Raw genomic sequence first — 21133 nt, forward strand, 5'->3', positions numbered from 1 at the left:
ATAATCATTTAATTCAGGGCTAACCCATATAACTGTTAGTAACCTTAAATAATAATGTTAAACTATGACTATTACAATTTCCTAAAAACTACCAAGCAACACGTATACTTAGGGCATGGACTATACAATACTGGGTGAACAATACGACTTTGATAGTTTTTTTTTTATGGTACATTATTACACAAATTGACTAAGTCCCACAGTAAGCTTAATAAGGCTTGTGTTGAGGGTACTTAGACAACGATATATATAATTTCTGTCATTTTAGAAGTTACAGGGGGGGGGGGACACTTTTTACTACTTTGGAAGTGTCTCTCGCGCAAACTATTCAGTTTAGAAAAACGTGATATTAGAAACCTCAATATCATTTTTAAAGACCTATCCATAGATACCCCACACGTTTGGGTTTGATGAAAAAAGATTTTTTGAGTTTCAGTTCTAAGTATGGGGAACCCCCAAAATTTATTGTTTTTTTTTTCTATTTTTGTGTAAAAATCTTAATGCGGTTCATAGAATACATCTACTTACCAAGTTTGAACAGTATAGCTCTTATACTTTCGGAAAAAAGTGGCTGTGACATAATCGGACAGACAGACGGACATGACGAATCTATAAGGGTTCCGTTTTTTGCCATTTGGCTACGGAACCCTAAAAATCGCTATGAAATTTTTAAAATCCATTTTCTGAACCTGCACTTTAAGTACAATTAGAATAAGCATCCATGTTTCCATTCCGTTCCATGATCTTTGAAATAAAAGTACAGTCGGCGATAAAAGTATAAAAAGTAACATTTTAGCAAAAAATATATTATTATTAGTTTACATATTTGAAAGATACACGAAGTATTAATTGAGACAATGGATGGCATTGCGAGGTTGTTATGACGTGTGGCGTCACCGGGCGACCAATGTCGCCCTAACGAGCCATGAAGGAGACAGTAGGTATTGATGCGCAGCTGACTTCAGTCAAATTTGATTTTTATAAACAACAACGTAAGTTGCAATTCCGTATCGAACCAAAGGGCCGAACTACGGAGTCAAAGTGAAAAAAAATAGGTTCCCTTTTAGTTATCTTTATCTATTTTATAATAGAACCTTATTTTTCCCCTTTCTATTTATCTATGTTTGAGTTGAAGGAAGGCCAATATGTAAACAATAAAACCGGCACGTCAGTGCCAGTAAAGAAACGACGATCTATTTTAACTCATGTTGTAAGTAAACATCATAAAATAGATTGTAAAAGGAAAACAATAAGAAGTTTCTGTAACGTTAATGAACAGAAGTAGTAGCAGTAGAGACGACAAAATCGCAGAACATCAGAGACGTCGCGAACGCAGACGCCACACGTTTATTCACGTGCTTACTGTCCATACTCCTACTACCATAAATGTCGTCTTTTGCTAGAATAAAATAATTATTAAATTAAACATTTAAATAACCCCCTACGCTAATCATAAGATTTTAAACCATTTTATGCCAAAAATGCCTTACATCATTTTGGAAAGGAGCTGATACTCTTCAAACTGCTGGATCGATTTTTATGAAACATAGCTAAGAACCACCGCATGAAAACTCGCTTTGATGCAAAAAAAAACTGCATCGAAATCGGTCTATCCGTTTGAGAGCTACGATGCCATAGACAGACACGCAAGCACACATTGGCGTAATAAAATATTGTACTGGCGCTCAAACGGAGTGAGAATAAAAAGAAAGAGTAAGTGCAAAATATTACGTCAGAAATGGGTGTTTTTCATCCCTTGGTTAACAAATTTAACAATTTACCATTAAATAGTTTAATAGGTATAAAATAACGAGAGTCCTACTTAAGGTCCTAAAAACTCGTCAAACAGTCAATTTGAGAATGCTAGTGCATATATTGAAAGCCAATAATCCACAAGGGCATGCAATTTGTCACACAACTGAAAGCTAACACGGACGGAAACGAAGGAAGTGACGATAGCCTCATCGGCATTACTCATGGTAGTCATGGTCAACACACTGACCTACAAGCTATGTTTAACTCAATATCCAATCTGCAACTATTGCTCAACTATGTTATAATAATTCCCTACGTATGCGTTAATCGCCTCGAAATGTACCAACAGCAAAATGTTTAACAGATGACTTTATACCATAGCAATAAGGTTTACGAACTGTAAGATAACAGCGTGGATGGTAGGTGCAATCGCCATCAAGATAATTGAATCTAAATCTACCCATTCACTTTGGCCTGGTTCGATTATCCGCGAGTGACGCAACCGACGTCACCACGGCGGCGCGTGGTGAGGCGGTAAACGCGGTGAAGCCATGTGTCATACTCGAGCGAAGCGTGTTCCGCTTTCTTGACGGACAGCATTCGCGGTGAAAACGGACGGACGCGGTGTACCGCGTGTTGTGCATATCCACGCGAGGACCATGATACTGTTCACTGACAATTCGCAAACCGCAAAATCGCCTTTTCATACTAATACAAATTATTTATTGTATGAATGTGAGTGGTTATAAATGGTGGTAGGGTTACTATTTGGTTTGTCACAATCAGCCAAAGTTTGGCGTACAATACTCTAACTCTTAATATGCATGTCATTATAAAAAAACTAAAAATAGTCATACAAGTCCTCATTTTCCTCTCTGAATATTAACATTATTGAAAATATTTTGACACAATTTAAAGTAAATATATCAACCACAGCTTTGTTTGATATTTTCGAATTTTCAATTTTGTAAAGTTAAAATCTTTTCCATAGTGAGTAAATGAATGAATGAAAGCTTATTCACGGGAACATATGGTACAGTAATATCATTAAGTGTACATTATTGACCCTTGATATGTTCGGCCTTAGGGCATGTGAAAATTATTTTTATTGACACAGTTCATGCATGTCAATATACAGAGAGGAAAATGACGACTAAATTTGCATGGAGAAGCGGTCATCCCCTTTCCTCTTTACTGGCAATTCGAAAAACTTAATAATTAATTACAAATATAGGTTGTCATACGTCAGGATTTCCCCTGACATATCAGGATTGTTGGTACTTTGTCAGGATTGCGGGGTGACTTGACGAGTGACAGGGTTTTTAGAAACCTTAACTAACCACTAGAAGCTAGCTAAAAGTTTAGAGTTATAGCAGAGGAAAGAGAAGTTATGCTACTAGTTACAGAGTTAAGAGGCTAGTGACCCACGAAAGGGTTTCGGAGAGACAAGGCATTTAATCGGTGGATTTTTGAAGAAATTACCGTGGAGGTAACGTCAGGATTTTACTGGTGATGACTTGACTTATGTCAGTATATTCCATTTCCTTCATATGTAAACCCTAGCCGATGGTCAGTTTATTTATTTATTTAAACTTTATTGCACAAACAAAGAAAAATGTACAAATGGCGGACTTAATGCCAAAAGGCATTCTCTACCAGTCAACCATTGGGTCAAACAGAGACATATATGTTGGTGCAGAAGATATTAATAAATTATTTAACCGAAAAACTAAATATTATACATACAGTTTACAGTGTTTCTAGTGGGTACTATGGCCGACATTTGTTACCAGAGCAGTCTTAAACAGTACTACAATATCATCGGACCTACAAATAGTTACAGTTGTGTGCAATATAATAGCAATAAGTATATAATAAAATTAGGGGAAAACTATAACTTTGGATCAATTATATTGGATCTTTTTTTATTATATTATTCTGCATTACTTCACATTGTTTCAAAATTAACTGTATCCCTTAACCAATGAATGATTTCGACTTGATTGGTTATCTGTATGGCTAATTATATAAAACATAAAATAGAATAAATTAGCATGGGAAAATATGTCCAAAATGTAGCCTAGTAAACAGATTACGCAATTCATTACAGCCTAAAAAAAATTGTCCGACCACGCTAAGTTTTCATGCCAAGTGCTACGACAAGTATGGAGTTTCTATGGGATATGTTGGGATTTGTGTACATCGACGTCGTCGTCGTACGTAACGTTTAGGCGCTTAATTTATACGATTTTTCAGTAAATATTTATGCGAAAATGTAATTACTCTACCCTAGATGTCACACTACGAGCCTACAACGCAACGTCGAAGGATTTGCCAAGCTCACTGCAACACGCTTTAATAACAGCAAGAGCGAAAAACCGGATAGCTGGCGCAAGCGATATTTTAGGTAAGCGTATAACGTGACTTATCTAAACTATAAAAAATTGGTCGGGAACCTCTGTGCGTGCAAGAATGAGATGGTAATTTTTAACTATTACTACCTCACTCTACATATTTTTATTTCATTATCATAATTTTAAAAAAACCAAATGATTGTGTCACCTGTGTATAGAACAAATTAATTAATCTAAACGTGTTACGTAGTCTGTTACACTACGCAACTAACCGACATATTGTTTGCGTAGTGTTTGTGATTGTTATTCGATGAATTGCTTGTCAATAGAAATGATGACTGAACATGTAGGTAAACAAACTAATTTGTCTATTTTTCAATTACTTACTATTGAAGTTTAGTGCTTATTCACATTAATTTTATCTTTCTTTTTAGGGTTCCGTACCCAAAGGGTCAAACAGGACCCTATTACTGAGACTCCGCTGTCCGTCCGTCCGTCTGTCACCAGGCTGTATCTCATGAACCGTGATAGTTAGCCAGTTGAAATTTCTACAGATTATGTATTTCTGTTGCCGCTATAACAACAGATACTAAAAACTGAATAAAATAAATATTTCTTTCCAATCTCGAGGTTCAAATCCAATCACCGAAGTTAAGCAACCTCGGGCGGGGTCAGTACTTGGATGAGTGACCGTTTTTATAGATAATGGTACGGAACCCTTCCTGTGCGAGTCCGACTCGCACTAGGCCGGTTTTTTAGACTAAATAACTGTGAAATCGTGAAATTGTCATTTCAGGTATATTTAGACTAAGACACATTTCTTAAATATTTTAGTGTACTACACCTATACTATAAGCCGACCAATAGAACGCTAACATCAGGTTGCGCACGATTGTTACAAATATCGGGGTCGAGTTAAGGCGAGGATGGAAAATTGTAGGACACTAACCCGAAGATTAGAGTTATTTACACCATCGTCATCACCCTTGTAAAGGCACAAGGGTCATCCATAGCCAGTTTGCTGTAAGTTCATGATGACAGCGCATTATCAAGTCGGTTATTAGCGACCCGTTTAATTAACACTTAATTCGCAATAGTTTCCGGAGGAGAGATATATTTTAATAGTATACAATTTGCGTCTCAGACAGATAATGTAATCCTATAGTAAATGTCTCCCTATCATAATTACGGAACCCTAAAAACTGGAAATTGAATTGATAACCTGTACATTCTTAATTATTCTCAAATGTATGAACGTCGGCTGACATCAAAATAACCAAAAAAATACGAGTTTTATTTCAAACAAGCCTCATCCCGCGACTATTTTCCGCGTAGAAGGCGTTAAATTGCCCGACCCCTCTTACCATTAGTACTTCCATACTAAATTAGGGGATTTTCTAAAGTTCAATGGATTTCATAACTTAAAAAATCTCCATACAATTTTTATTATTATTTTAATCTGTAATTTAACACGATTCAAGGTATTTAAAGTGTGCTGTGTGTGTGTGTGTGTGTGGTTGCTGTATATTGAGTATATTTAGGGCCAATCATAGAGACTTTCACAATTATAGTAAGCTTTGACTGTAATTGTTGGTAATTTTTAAAAACACTTGACTATTGGTTTTCGTCTGAGCCCAAATCTAAGTAAAGCTCGGCTTTTATCGACCTTTATGAACGTGATCCGTAGACCTTCAGCCATATGCGGAACAAGTAAGTTCAAGTACTCACTGGTGGTAAAGTTGCGGCTGGCGTACGCCGCGCTCTCCTTGTCGTGCAGCAGCGTGAAGGCGTGCAGCTGGTAGGTGGCGCCGGGGGACAGCTCCTTAAGCGTGTGCGTCCAGCCCGCGCCCGGGGTCTCCGGCGCCTCCACGGTGATGTTGCGGGCTCCGCCCTCCGTCCGCTCCGTCAGCGGGATCACCTGCAAGCGTAACAGTCTTACATTTTGAACTGGCTCTTTGGAATATTAGACTGGAGATTCTGTTTACTAATACTAGACTTACTATCTTTAAATCCTTGTTCACAAAACTTAGCAAACTTTTGTTGAGTTTTGTCTCTTTCTAACAAACATACCTAAATATCAAAATGACGGAAAGGGACATACGTATATCAACGGCCTGTTCAATGTTGATGAATAACGCCATTATAACTTAATGACTATATAACTATATCTATACACGGTGTTTTTTTTTTAAGTCCGATAAATCGACGGGTGCATTCCTGAGACTAAATGAGGTAAAATTCTCAAAGAAACCGGTATTCTAATTAACTCCATTCTGGAAATAATCATTGATTTATTTTCATTTGATAAGACCCCTACAAGCGTGTACACTTGCCTTAGGGTCTGTTTACATTGATTAGCGTTTAGTATGAGTTCATGCATTTGCTACTAAACGCAAGTACTATCGTGCACGATCGTTATTCGAAATGTCATTGATATGTCATAGTTTTCAATTATTTTGTGGATTTATATATAATGTCCGTGTTGCGACACGCTATTAATTACTTTTTACGAACTATAATAAACAAAAAAATTAGGGAAAAATTAAAAATTAACTATGCCATTCAGTTTCCGTAAATGTACTTAGCCGTATCCCGAAGTTAACGGAGGTTAAAAAAAGGTGTTGAGGGTATGCCATCTAGTGACCTGAATCGAAAGCGAAAACAATTCACGCTTCTAAGCAGGTGCTGCGCCTTACACTTCACGCTGGCTCTATTTCGCATTGTAGGATCTGCCATCTAGTGGCTTAAATCTTAAAATGGAAACCTGAAATAATGCTTCGCGCCAATGATTAGGGGGCTTCTGTGATGTAGTCTACAGTTCATCCACGCTCCCTATAAAGTTTACCAGTGGCTTTTCAGTGAAGGAAAACACCGTGAGGAAAGCGAATTCTAACGACACCTAGTTTCCCCTATGGGTGCGTAGGTCAAATGGCAGTCGCTTCCGTAAGTACCTACAAGTGCCTTTGTGAATTCTTGGAATTAGTTGACGAGCGGAACCTTAGGATTCTACACAACAAATACTGTAGAACAAAAACTTTTTTGATGGGTAACAGTTCCCACTTTCCCAGTAGATAGGTACTACCGCATTCAAAATTATATAACGAATAACCTGAAAATTGCTTGTGTGTTTTAACAGTCAGTAGAATCTTAAAATACCTGTTGATTGATCACCTAGGTTACGTAGATATACTATTTATATCAGTAAGTATATAACCGTTTTATTACAAAAAAATATGTGGGAATGTCCAACTTATTGAAAAATACCACCAATCAATAGTTGTTTTATACGCTATTATGTAGATGTAGATCGTAACAATTGTGCCGGTGTATCTGTGCTTTGAATGTCAATGGCAGTTTGTTGCCTTGGGCGCCACAAAATCCGGAACTCTTTAGACTGTCTAGATTAGTCTAGATGCAAGCAGATAATGAAACTCGAAACGAGGATAAAGAAATAGTACTTTACAGACGGGTTTTCGCCAGTGTGCTAACATACTGGTGAAAATGTGTCTTGGATTTATAGGAGTATATACTTTTTGCTACGCTACACTGTGCGTCGTTATCGCTTTTTAACATAGTCTGTTAAACAAATTTGAAAAATATATGCGCGTAGTTTGATTCCTCATATATTTCGTTTTTCACGTCTGTTTCTACTGAAAATTTGGTTTGGCAGACAGCCAGTTCACGCAAGAGGCCTGGCGAATCGTAGAAGAGTCCTGCTTGCTTGCCCCCTGCGTTACGGCGCACACCTTACCGCTTGCTCAGCTAGAAATTCGTCAGACTTTCATTATAAACTGTAGCCAATAGCGACATAAACAATTTCTTCGTAAAGACGCCATTGCCTTGGACACCGAAACTCCGTCGATTTCATAAGCCCTTAGAATGTATAGCGTCCGTTATTTGGCACTTTTAGCAATGCAAAACACGGGTGCTTTGGAAACCCAGTGGTAAAAGCCAAATTTACTTAATTTAAAGCTTTAAGAACATCTACTCGTATATACTGAACCATGGTATTATAATGCAGGGCATCCTCACGGTGAGACCGCACGTACCTAATGGCTAATGCAAAACAATAAACAATACGTAATAAAACATATTTGGTGTTAATAATGGACGTTTTAGTATTTAGGAAAGCCCATCTGCTTTTGATTGCTGAAACTAAAAGCAATAGCTGCTTTGTCCATGAAATTATCAATTGTGTACTGTTGTTTGGAAAAAAAATCTGTACATGAGCACGGAATTTTCCCTATAACGGATTTGGCCGCATTGACCTTACAAAAGAAATAATCCACTTAGTTCGCTTAAGCCTCATTCACCAGTTTAATAACCCTAAAGTCCACAGTAGCAAATTCCTAATTTCCCTCTTTCCCAAAAAATCGGGTCTAAAGGGGGCTCCTAAACTCAAGTGGGTGTAGGTATGTCTCGTGTGTTGAATGCCTTTACGTATAGCAACATCTGCATATCAAATTTACATAAAAAAGAAAAAAGCCGCTACTATATCCATGCAAATTAAACCTGATCATCTGGTCATATATGCTTTCTCACGTTTCTTTTATTCTACGTATACATCAATTTTAAACACATGTCGGTCTTGGCCTTATGGCGGAAATGATTTTACGTCATACAGACTGTGTTGACTATCTGTTACTATACATAAAATAAACGAGTAAATCAAGAATGAATTAATAATCCAGGTTAATGTTCAAATTCCAGATTAGTACACGATGAGTACAAGACTTTCAAACACCCCTACTAATGTTATAAATAGCCTCATGCATGAAGTTTAAATTTCATGCATGAGACTAATTATAAATGCGAATGTAACTCTGCCTATCTGTCTGTCACCTCTTCACTTTTGTCACGAAATTCGTTATTTTACGAAGACAAAATCCAAAATTGGTCCAAATTTAATTTCATTACCCCCCCCCCCCCCGTCCGGGCTGTGAACTTCGTTCCTCCCGGTCCCTTAAACTTGCAGTACTTCCTCACCATAGTGGTTATATATCGTCTTTCTTTACTGTTCAAGCTATCCGTATCTGGAATGTACTTCCCCTGACAATTAGGCAAGCCCCAAGCAAGTTTGTTTTCAAATGTATGCTCCACAAGCACCTGCTGAGTGCAGCACAAGTGAGGTAGTCCTCCTCCGCGCATATGCATAGTGTTTAAAATAAGTATGTACCTATATTTATATTATAAGTCATTACTCATTATAATATCATATGTTGGTATTTATATTACGATATGTCTATATATATGTAGTTATATAATATGTGTAACCTTGTACAGACTGTTGTCAATATCCAAAATTGCTTATAGTTCAATCAGTAAGAAAGCCGCTACTGATCTTATATTATTAACAATGTGACAAGGTAATACGAAGTGGCACAGGAATCCAATAATATATATAAGTCAAATACCATGCAGGTACCTTTTGTCTACATTTTTGTCCAGCTTTGTAACTTTTTTTAATACTACGTCGGTGGTAAACAATCATACGGCCCACCTGATGGGAAGCAGTCTCCGTAGCCTATGTACGCCTGCAACTCCAGAGGAATTACATGCGCATTGCCGACCCTAACACTCCACACCCTCGTTGAGCTCTGGCAACCTTACTCACCGGCAGGAACACAACACTATGAGATTTTAAGAAATAATAAAATTAATTCATCATGCTATTCACCGACCGAGCGGGAAGCGTGCGAGCGAAGCGTGTCCAGTTCAGCTTGGACAAAAATGCTTTCGTATGTCTTTGTAGCTGTACTGCTCTGCAGGACGCATTTCTCGCGTGAAATGTTGTCAGCAGGTTCGATAATTATAATTATATAGATACTGTTTATGTCGATTGGATTTTTTTCTAAATGGCGGAAACGAACTGTTATACAATTTTAAGCAATGCTAAGCAAAAGTATAGGTACAGTTCACAGAGACACTAGTAAACCAGTGGTATGAAACTGTGGCAGTGAGTGAGGTCAGTGTCGCAACGCTAATGGCGATCATTTTGGTGACGCCGACTATCTGCCTCAACCACTGCGCAACTTGCGGGAAAAACCTCTTACTCAAACTTATAATTTTCACACTAGAATATCTAGGTGACGTCTCCGTAAATAACTTCTTAGGCAGGTATCTACAGAACTCAATGAAAAATAATTTCGTTTTTATTGGTGACCCAATCATGTATTCTATTAGAAGTATTAGAACAAATTAAATAATTTTCAGAAAATATTTTATTTTGTTTATATTTGAAGTAGAAACACTACTATATAAATTATAAACTAAAATAAATGTCATATACTAAGAAAAAGTGACCAAGGCCTCCAGTGCCCCAGGCTGGAATCGAACCAGCGTCCTCTGCTATCGCGGCAGGTGCCTGAGCAACTCGGCCACCGGCGTCACGGCAGCATTGATCGAATTTCAAGTATATGCATTTCTTACTGAAGGCTTATGGCGCCCCCCCATATTGCACGCAGCAGAGGACGCTGGTTCGATTCCAGCCTGGGGCACTGGAGGCCTTGGTCACTTTTTCTTAGTATATGACATTTATATTAGTTTATGTATAGAATTGTTGCTAATAAATAATATTCCTAATTCTATCTATCATTAATCATGGACAGTTTAAGAACAAATGAAATCTTAAATTTGTCTTATTCTTGTAGGTACCAAGTTTTACCGCTTAACGTGTGAAACTGTTAAAAGTTGAATGACCTGTTTTTGTTTTATATTCCTGGATGCGTAGCCAACGTGCCAATCGTTAACGCTCCATAGCGTAGCGTAGTCACCTCTCTCTATCACTCTTCCGCATTAGTGCGACAGTGACAGTTGCATTTCGTTCGCTAATACGAAGCGTAAACGATTGTAATCAACTGCAATAGGTTTCATCATAATTGACAAATGAAAACTGTTTTTTACCCAATTAGGAGAGCAACAAGCTACTCTGGAGTAACAACGCAATATGTTGTCATTCTCGAGGTTAACCAAATCAACAACAACGGCAACGTCACACAGGTACCTATATCTATACTACTTCGAAATTAAACAAAACAATTATGGGCAGGTAAACATTCGCTGATACAATTTTTTGCCGCCGTTTGTATGGAAAATGGTGAAAAATAACTTTTACTGAATGATTGGTGTATTTACAGCTATGCTAAAAATAGGTTGCTGATACATAAAAACTTCTTATTACAGGATTTTTCTTCTTCTACTTCTTATATACTCGTGGCATGTTGTTTGGCGTGGCGTAAGAACTGATTGCGTATAGAGTTCATACATACTATTTTGGAAAAATTAAAATGTATTTTATTAGGCAAAATAGTCTTTTATATATTTTTTAAAGAAACAGGCATTGTTATTACAAAATAAAAAGAAATCTTTTGAACTTTCTGGCAATTTATTAAGATTTTTTTGGTGTATGGAGGTAAACAACGTTTAGAACCTCATCGATACGTTGAACACTTTGAATTACAAGATAATTCAATATCACATCAGATAATATTAATTACATATCACAAACGGGATCCTCGTATAAAATTACACTTCTCAGGATCTATAAGTTTTGGCGAAACAGGTTGTGAAGGGCAAGAGGAATCCGATACCGACCGATATGTTATTTTCAATAATCCGGCCACTATCCTAACAAGATGTATTTTTTCGCAAAAATATCTGGGACTTTTTTGTGTAGAATTTAATAAGCTTTAATGTTGTCTTACACCATATTTTCCAAGATGGCTCCGATTCCTCGAGGTCCCCAAATGTCAAATGGTATGGACATGAATAAGGGGCCTTTAATTTACATACATACCAAATTTCAGGACTGTCCAATAAATTTCGAGGTTTGTCCTAATCCGATTGTGCTACTAGTTTTAGGAATGTAATCGGGTAGAATATTAAACTTTTGGTTTTCCAAGGATTTCTTGGTTTTCACCCGATTAATGTAAGAAGGACCTCTGTCCCGTAAACTTTTTATTATCAATGTATATAAATGTCATAAAAATACCTCGCAAAATAATGGCTAAGGGTTACAAAAAAACCCACAGAATATTAATTTAGATATTTGTGTCTTACCTTGAAGCGGAAGCCGGTGTATTCTCCGTGCGCCGGTGGCGCCCAGGCAATGGTAGCCTGCTTGTTGCGCGACAGCGCCACCGTCAGGTTCGTCGGCGGCTCCGGCGCTGCGGGAAACGATCAGATGCTACCGACAAAGCTAACTGACCATTCGTACACCTTATTCCAACGTCATAAGGTCTACAGGTGGTCAGTCAAGTGTGTTGCTTTGGTTTCATTCACAGACCAACTCAACTACTAAGACAACCGAGGTCACAACACATAAGCGCACCCGTTAAATTTTAGTAGGTATGGGAGCGAAACCGCTTATTTCAGTTGCACCCACAATTAGTACTCATGTAATTTAAAAAAAAAATACAAAACGTAAGCTTTAAGGGTGTAACATATAGTTCGTGTCATCCATGATGACGCGCAGATTTGTCAAATTAACTTTTAGTAAAATGACATTACGAGACAAGGCACGCGTCTTCGTGAATGACACGATCTATACCTGAGCTGTTCTAATATAATAAATAAATAATAATAATAAATATTATAGGACATTATTACACAATTCTCGCGGGAGTTATGGATTGTGAACATAAAGCTATAACTCCATAGGGAGTTATAACTTTTTTTTATTATGTCACGAATTCATAGAAACCACGTAGTGTAAATGAGTTTTACTTTAAAAATACTGCCGTTAATAATTTCATATGTTTGTTTATGTTTAAAAATATTTAATTTGATTCATTTAATAGCACTTTAAAATATTTTTAGATAATTTTCAATCGTGGCTGAATGCCGAATAGTTCTGTGCCTTCGATGCCTAACCTGTCAAAGAATGACAATATGGCGGACGAATTTTTGAAATGTCACCGTATTTAAGAATTATTTCGCTTAAAATTTAGTTTTTTGTTATGTTATGTTATGTTATGAAAAACATTGTGTGTAACTCCGGGGGTAAGAATATTGCAACTTTTTTTTTTCACTTACCCCCCTCGTTGCACAATGTACTATAGTTGTGATGTTCAAATTGTAGCATGTCACAAGCAAAATTGCACCTTTGTGTGGTGACCTCGTGCTCTTTATAAACGCTTCATAATGCGGTGTCTGTGTAGGCTGTGGTTTCATTGCACCTTTATTTCGGTTTGCCCATTTACCAAAATTCCTAGATCTCGAAACGTAATAGTTTAACAATGGTTGAATCCCAGAATGCCTGTTTTTTCTCAACATACCACATTCCCAATATGCCCAAATTTCAAATCGGCGTGGTGTCAGAATACCTAAATTTTAAATAAAGAATATTTATAAAAATATTGTTCTTCGAAATGTTGGTGGATACCTTCGATTAAAAATATATTATAAGTGTAGGCACTGTAGGCCAATTAATCCGGGGTAGATGGCCATAATGGCGAGATAGACTATCGAAACATTTCGTGGTTCTGATGTCTACATGTCACTAGTTTTTATTTATTACGCTTCACATCACACTATAATTGGGAGCACTGACCTATTACACATAGACGTATATTTATGCTCAAAATCGCGATTTTGGGCTTTGCTTTTAATATTATATTTCAAATGTGCAAAAGATACTATACTTGAATAAATTTCTATACTTATTTACAACAAACAGTGAGGTACCTCATGAGCCGACTCTGTTCGGTATCTAGATTTTCGATAGCTGAAATCACTCCCGCCCCGCCATTTCGTGCGTATTTGCACGCCAACGCCACTTAAAACTTTTTTTGTCGCGTTTTCCCATTTTGGCGCCCCCCTACCATTTCGCGCCTAGAGCGGCCGCTCCACTCGCTCTACCCTAGATCCGTCCCTGCCTCGAGAGAGAGATGGCTAATTGTAATTTTTTTACTATTTCTTTTCAAACTGAATTTATAAGAAATATTTTTTCTTTCCTTCATTTTCGTAAGTCCAATAACTAATGTCAAAATTAATAAAGAAATAAAGATTTCTTTGAAAACATATTAGCCTATTTTTTTTTTATCGCATTTCAACAAAACTATGGCCAATCACCCCGGATTTATTCTATATGTAGTATAACGGGTGATAACAAAAAAAATAAGAATGATTTTCTGTAGACTTGCTGCTGTTAATAAAGTTGTTGTTAGTTATTTTGAGATTCTTGAATTTCAAATATTTTATTTTTTCAAACATTTGTCTAAAGTAATAGACATATGGCCATGATTTTCCTTGCAATCGGAGTCTGCTTGTCTGGAGATATACTTACCCATAGCGAAAAACATTTAGATTGCAATATTTATGAAAATACACATATTTTCCCAAACTGCAGTCAGTTTAAAATGATTTGTTCAATAAAGTACGAAAAGCAGCGGGATTACCTCTTACTTTTTAATTTTTTATTCTAAAACTGCTCAATAGTCAACAGAATTACTCATGCATGAATGAAACTCTTTTAAAGAATTTTAATATTAAATAATAATTGGATGAGTAAAATAAGCAATTTTAATCTCATACTTTACTTTATTTACATAAATACATAATGCCTAAAGCGCGCGAGCAGGGGCTAAGGGGAAGAACTTCAGTCCTGAGCCTTTTTGTGGTATCCCCAAAAGCCTAACGCGGCTCACCCTAAAGACCTACTGTCACTACAAAACCATTCAACTCTGGAGAGAAACTACAGGCTTGAATCATTTCAAGACGCTTATCAAGGCCTTCAGCAAAAAGGCGGCCTCGAACGCCTTAGCGCTGTCTAGGAACCAACTGCGCAACTTGGTAAGGGTGCTTACTGGGCACTGCGGCCTAAATAAACACATGCTCACTATGGGGAAACGTGACATGGGGCGGTGCAGACTCTGTATGGAGGCAGAGGAGACGCCTTTGCACATCCTCGCAGAGTGCCCTTGCCTAATGCGTACTCGTGACTCAACTGGGCAGACACATATTACGTCCGGAGGAGTTAAGGTCAGGAGTAAAAGTTTGAAAGGGGAGGGGGGGGGCGGTCAATTTTTGTTCTATGGAGCGATTACTTCCGAAAATATTAACTTTATCAAGTTTTTTTATTGAATACCCCTATTCGTGTTGAAAGATCTAATCCAGCGATAGCCCACGCTATAGGGTTGGAGCGAAAAAAAAATTACATGTAAGGTGGGGACCTTACACGCCACCCTAAAATATATTTTATTTTATGTTACTACTTTGTTGGATTGATTGATTTATATATTCATGCTAGAGCTTTCTAGCATTAACGATCACGGAGCAGAGCCTCGGACAGACAGACGGACATGGGAAACTATGAGGGCTCCTAGTTGACTACGGAACCCTAAAAAGCGTTTTGAGGAAGTATAGTCGGTATAAGTTAAGAAGTAAATTTAGACAGTTATGAATTGACCCTTATATTTACGAAGCTAATACCTAACGTTTCACGGTTGTTGGATGCGATAGACGCAGCGTTGAACGCATGCGCTTAACAGGCAGTTTAAAATTTTTAGCCCAACGCTAAAAGTAACAGAATTTAATTTACATTTACACAAAACTTTAAAGAGTCATATGTAGTGTAAAAGGTTGTACAGTCAAGTGTAAAAATATGGGTGTACACATCTTACTCAAAAATATGTCCCATAGCATCTTATTCCAGTGTAATAAGAGCGTAGTACCATATTTATGAGACGATTCTTTCGATACATATTTTTGCACTTGACTGTACCTGTACGATACACGTGCGAATAGGTAATTCGCAACTCGTGTTGATTTAAAACACTCCCTTCCATCGTGTTTTAATTTATCACCACTCGTTGCGAATTTCCTATTTTCTGCACTTGTATCGTAAATTACTATTCTAATATACCATGAAATAAAACCCACCAGTAATGATAGTCTGATTCCAAGTAAGCAGGTCAGCGAAGGTAGCATTGGAGTAGTACAGCATGAAGTGGTATTTGGTGCCCGGGAGCCCCTGGAAGTTGATGGTGGAAGCCCGGGCCGGAACAGTGAAGTTGGGTGCTGGTGAGCCATGCGGTGGCCGGTAGTCCAGCCGGTACTCCCCGCCGGGGTCGGCCGCGCCGGCACCGGAGCCCGGGATCTCGATCACCAGGTCCGCGCCCCATGCGCCACCCTGAAGGAAACATATCGTCATGTAGGTTCTCTTTTGAATTGAACAGTATCTACGACTTAACAACGACAAGAGGCTAGATGTAAATTTTTCATTAATAGTAGGTATCAATCGATCGGGATTGTTTTTAGGATCAAATGTCTATATATGGGACCCATTGCATTTAAAGCAATACAAAAGTCAAAGTCCGACAATCGTACTTCACTTCCGAAACGCTCCTAACAAAACAATAAGTAATTGTGACCTCACGGTCACTGAAAGCCCATCTTGAAGTATGGAAAACAAGAAAATTGCGATTTTGTCGGTGAAATATTGCATGTATGTATTGTACAATATACGTATTGTGAGTTGCTATACAATCTTTTTTGGATAAAATGTAAGGAACAACGCCGTACCGTTTCATTATTCATTTTTGGAAGTTAAAAAAGCAGCCAAGTACGAGTCAGACTCGCCCATGAAGGGTTCCGTACCATTTATGACGCATTAAAAAAAACTACTTACTAGATCTCGTTCAGACCAATTTTCGGTGGAATTTGCATGGTAATGTACAATCATATTTTTTTTTGTTTTATCATTCTCTTATTTTAGAAGTTACAGGGGGGGGGCATACATTTTACCACTTTGAAAGTGTCTCTCGCGCAAACTATTCAGTTTAGAAAAAAATGATTTTAGAAACCTCAATATCATTTTTGAAGATCTATCCATAGATACCCCACACGCATGGCTTTGATAAAAAAAATATTTTGAGTTTCTGTTCTAAGTATAGGGAACCCCCAAAATTTATTGTTTTTTTTTTCTATTCTTGTGTGAAAATCTTAATGCGGTTCACAGAATACATCTACTTACCAAGTTTTAACAGTATAGTTCTTATAGTTTCGGAAAAAAATGATTTATACTAATATAGCAACAAACATGGCACGGACTGCGCTAAGAAGGTTTTTGTACCTACAGAAAGAGTGTTCATTGCTGTCGTGTAAGGCAATCCAACGTATTGTACATACTTATAAGCCGCATCCTTATCGAATCGCACCAAAATCATGATATGCTACTAAATTTGGCTTGGCACCGACTTCAAACATATCAGTTGGTAACGCATATACGTAAAAAATTATAAAATTTTATTTTATCCTTTTTGAAGTCGGTTAACTTTTTTTGTAAAGAGTTTTTATTATATGGTGGTAAGTAGATGCTGAGATGAGCCCATTTTGTGACTCTTGTCTGGTTTTTCCATATTTTTCTCAATAATTAATTTTTTCTCCACACCCTGAGCCGCTTACGCAATGTTGTCCCCTTGTCGCTCTGTGCCAGCGGCGTTTTCGGGGACCCATATTGTGAGTTGGCGAGTCACCACCTGTCCATTTTTTCGTGTTTTTTAACATATGGTCAGGGCAGGTGCCATAGTCACCTCCATAGTCTCGGTTACCAGTCCACTAGCAACTCAACCCAATAGCCGGTTTCTTTTTGTACCTTTTTCTTACAATAGTCCTACACTAACCGGGGCTTGTCCTTGGGTGCACTGCTATAGTGTGAACAGGGATAATCGTTAGTGTCACATTACTTTTAGAGAAAATTGTCTTATTACAAGGGGACTCAACGTGTTGGCTTCGACCCCACACACACCTTCAAAATGCCCGGGACCCCATGGTCCCGAGAATTTGTAAGAGACATACAAATAATAATAATAATAATAAAATAGATGTCTATTGAGATGACATAATTTTCAATTGTTTGGTTGAGTTAATTGTAATGCATGTTCTAGATTAGCAGTCTAGAAAATTTTCGACAGAGGGGTAAGCTCTTCAAGGCGACTCCAGTTGTTAAATCCTCCAAGATAGCAGTCAGCGGAAGAGAGATAATTAAATTATTTTGCATGAAAAATTAAAAAAAATACAAAAACTATGTTAGTTTTTGTATTTTTTTTTAATTAAAAAAATACATAAACTAACATATACTTTTTAGTTTCCTTAAATCTTAAATAATCTTAGTGAAATGGAGAAAGAAAAGAAAAAAAAACACCTGTATTAGCTCAAGGGATGGTACAAAGGGTTCTTGGGGGTGTCAAATAGAAGACCCTGCATTGAGTACACAGGTTTATGGTTTGTTACCAGACTGAGAATCAGTTACAACTTTGCCAGCACCAGAGGGCATGGAGAGACTTAAGGCTATCCTCCACCAACATACATACATCACAGTTGTAATATATACTTAAGAATTCACAAATAATATTTATGACTCGCAATGTTTGTCTACCTCAGTGTGACAAAATATTCACAGATATCATGTGGCACTAGTGTCTCGACACTACTCCATCTGTCATTACAATGGAGTGCCACCATGACTAATGCCAAACAAGTATGCTGCTGAGTCTGTATAATGATGCCTACTATTTATATTTTAATCATCTAGTTTGTGGTTTACATATTCTTCTTCTTTTCATCCTGTTACCCCCTGATGTGTAGGGCTCAAACCATTTTCTTTCACTGAATCAGGTCTTAGGCAGCTTGGGTAACCTCCTCCCACCCCATCCCAAATACACCCAACTCTTACTCCACAACACAGCGCCAAGTAGATTTAGGGTGACAATGTTACTGGACATTTCTAGTATCAAATGAACACATATGTGTTCTAGGCACTGAAGGTGTTAAAGGGCTAGAAGAACTATCTAGAAATTGTTAACAGTTATAATAATAAAAATGTGAGGATCTAACTTTTCTCTCCTTACCATTTCACATATTTTTCTTGTCCTATGGTTGATTGGTAGAGAATACCATATATGTATACATTGCTGTGTATTATGCCATACTGTTTGTAAACAAATAAAAAACAAACAATACCTAGTCAAATTAAAAGTTTTATGAGTTAGCATGTGACACCCCTGGAGTTGCAAGCTTTCACATGCCATCACATCACATGCCAATGGTATAGACAAAAAATAAAACAAAACAAATTGTTTTTGTTTACAATTTGTTTTGTCAACTATGAACTTTGTTTACAATACAAGTTTGTTAATAATACAAGCAAATTGTGGAAAAAACAATTCACGAGGCATATGAGCTGGTCATAATAAGGTACCAGTCAGTACAATAAACCTTGGAAGACGTTAGATAAGATGTTGTAATATCGGAATGAGTGGTAGATGTGTACTGACCACAAGGAGCAGCAGCGCCAGCAGCAGCAGCGACGTCGGGTGAGCTCGCAGCAGGCGCGCTTGCGCCGGGAGCGCCCGCCCGCGCTCCGCTGTCGCTTGCGCAAACGACCTCATCCACATCATTGAAGGCTCAAACGTTTCACGCGACACTTTCTCTTCCTCACACCCGACACATCCACATGATAATCGCATTGTAATTCATCTGAGTACGTGCACACTGATGTCATACCATCGCGCAGTAGCCGTATGCACGACGAATCTGTCTCGAAACCACTAAAATACGATTCTCTTGTCGTACGCCATTTCACGGGAAGGTAAGTAAACTGTCTTACCTTGTCTACCTGACAGGTTGTTATCGTGGGCTGCGCGTGCAACCCAATTATCGATATGATAAACACATCGACTATCGATATCTTATTATATCATTATAAGATCTTAATATATTACAAAAAAAAAAAAAAAAAAAACAAAAAAAAAAGAAAAAAAAAAATTATAAGATTACTAACCACAATACAATATGTTGGCATTGTTGGCACAATTTACATTTATCAAATAATAAATTATCTAACAATTTGTATTTGCTTTAGTTTTATTTTAGATACATAGGCATTTTTATCTGCTAAAATATTTGTATTAGCTCAATAGGTATGCCGTGTTTATATGCAATGGCATTTTGTCGTCGCGACAAATACGTAATTCAATGCATTGCAACAAATCAAAACAACTACATGACGCACCGGAGCAACGTTAACTCCGCAAATGATTAGACAAGAGCATTAGGCCCTCGCCAGCTCGTATCACAAAAAGTTATACCGGAGGTTCCTAAACTGTGTGACATTGTCTATGAGATATCGAATACCAGTTTGCTGACTTTCCCAAATTCAAAAGTTCTAACTTTAGAGCTACGCGCAGGTGTTTTTATTTATGAGGGAATCGCAATAAAATTATGACATGCATAGGTGCTAAAAATAAATTTGAAAGAAAGGGAGTCTAACCAAAAAAAATGGAAGCAGAGGTAAGTTTTCTGTAATGTCAGACCAAAACCGAATTTTTGCCCAAGCCGAAACTGAAATCGAAAGTTCGGCTTAGACTTAATTTCGGCTGAAGTAGACGTCTTAAAATCGTTGAAAAAAATATCGGTGGCATTCCTTTGTACACTTGTAATTCGTTGCATGTTTAATGGTTTGACAAACCAGCCAAGTGCCTGTCGGGTCACACGTATTCTAATTAAAAAATACCAATTAGAATTCATTTATCATTATAGAAAATTAGCCTAACCCGATCCGAAAGTAAAATGTTGTAAGTTTCGGAAACGGAAAGTTTTGTCAGTTTTTTGGGCAAAACAAGATTTTTAACCGAAACCTGCCGGAACCGAAACTTCAGTCTGACACTAATTTTCTGCCAACGCGATAACGTAACGATAGGCGTTAAAGGTAATTGTCGTTGAAGGATTATTGGGAGGTCCTTGGAGATCTACTAAAATGATGAGCGCTGACTTTTGGGTTAGCATTAATGCTGAGGCGGGACCATTTCGTGGTAAACTATTTATTTATTCTATGTTTCTTCCTTTTGTTATGTTGTTATACTTTTGTATGTCATAGTTTATCACGAATAAATGCTATGATTTATGAGAAGGAACTTTTTGAATATCACAACATTCTTTTATTGTTTAATTGACACAGTTACATAATATTTACATGATTTCCATTAGACAGTTGGACGAAGAGTGAAAGCTCAGATTTTGAATTC

General features: G+C 37.4%; 1 protein-coding gene and 1 long non-coding RNA gene across 2 annotated transcripts in view; one reads left to right on the forward strand and one right to left on the reverse strand.

The window, feature by feature from the left end:
• Positions 1–19814, reverse strand: part of LOC133516917 (tyrosine-protein phosphatase 10D-like) — a 79153-nt gene extending 59339 nt beyond the window's left edge. The window contains exons 1-4 of the mRNA XM_061849960.1: positions 19385–19814; positions 15990–16239; positions 12168–12274; positions 5838–6027 (exon numbers count right to left, since the gene is read on the reverse strand). Of these exons, the coding sequence (XP_061705944.1) occupies positions 5838–6027; positions 12168–12274; positions 15990–16239; positions 19385–19576 (739 nt within the window). The 5' untranslated portion in view covers positions 19577–19814. The remainder of the gene's footprint in view (positions 1–5837; positions 6028–12167; positions 12275–15989; positions 16240–19384) is intronic.
• Positions 2956–11481, forward strand: LOC133516918 (uncharacterized). The gene is made up of 2 exons (XR_009799303.1): positions 2956–4162; positions 11021–11481. It is a non-coding gene; the product is annotated as an uncharacterized LOC133516918 (long non-coding RNA).
• Positions 19815–21133: the final 1319 nt, after the last annotated feature.

The sequence above is a fragment of the Cydia pomonella genome, chromosome 4 (genome assembly GCF_033807575.1).
Source record: "Cydia pomonella isolate Wapato2018A chromosome 4, ilCydPomo1, whole genome shotgun sequence".
Taxonomy (NCBI): domain Eukaryota; kingdom Metazoa; phylum Arthropoda; class Insecta; order Lepidoptera; family Tortricidae; genus Cydia; species Cydia pomonella.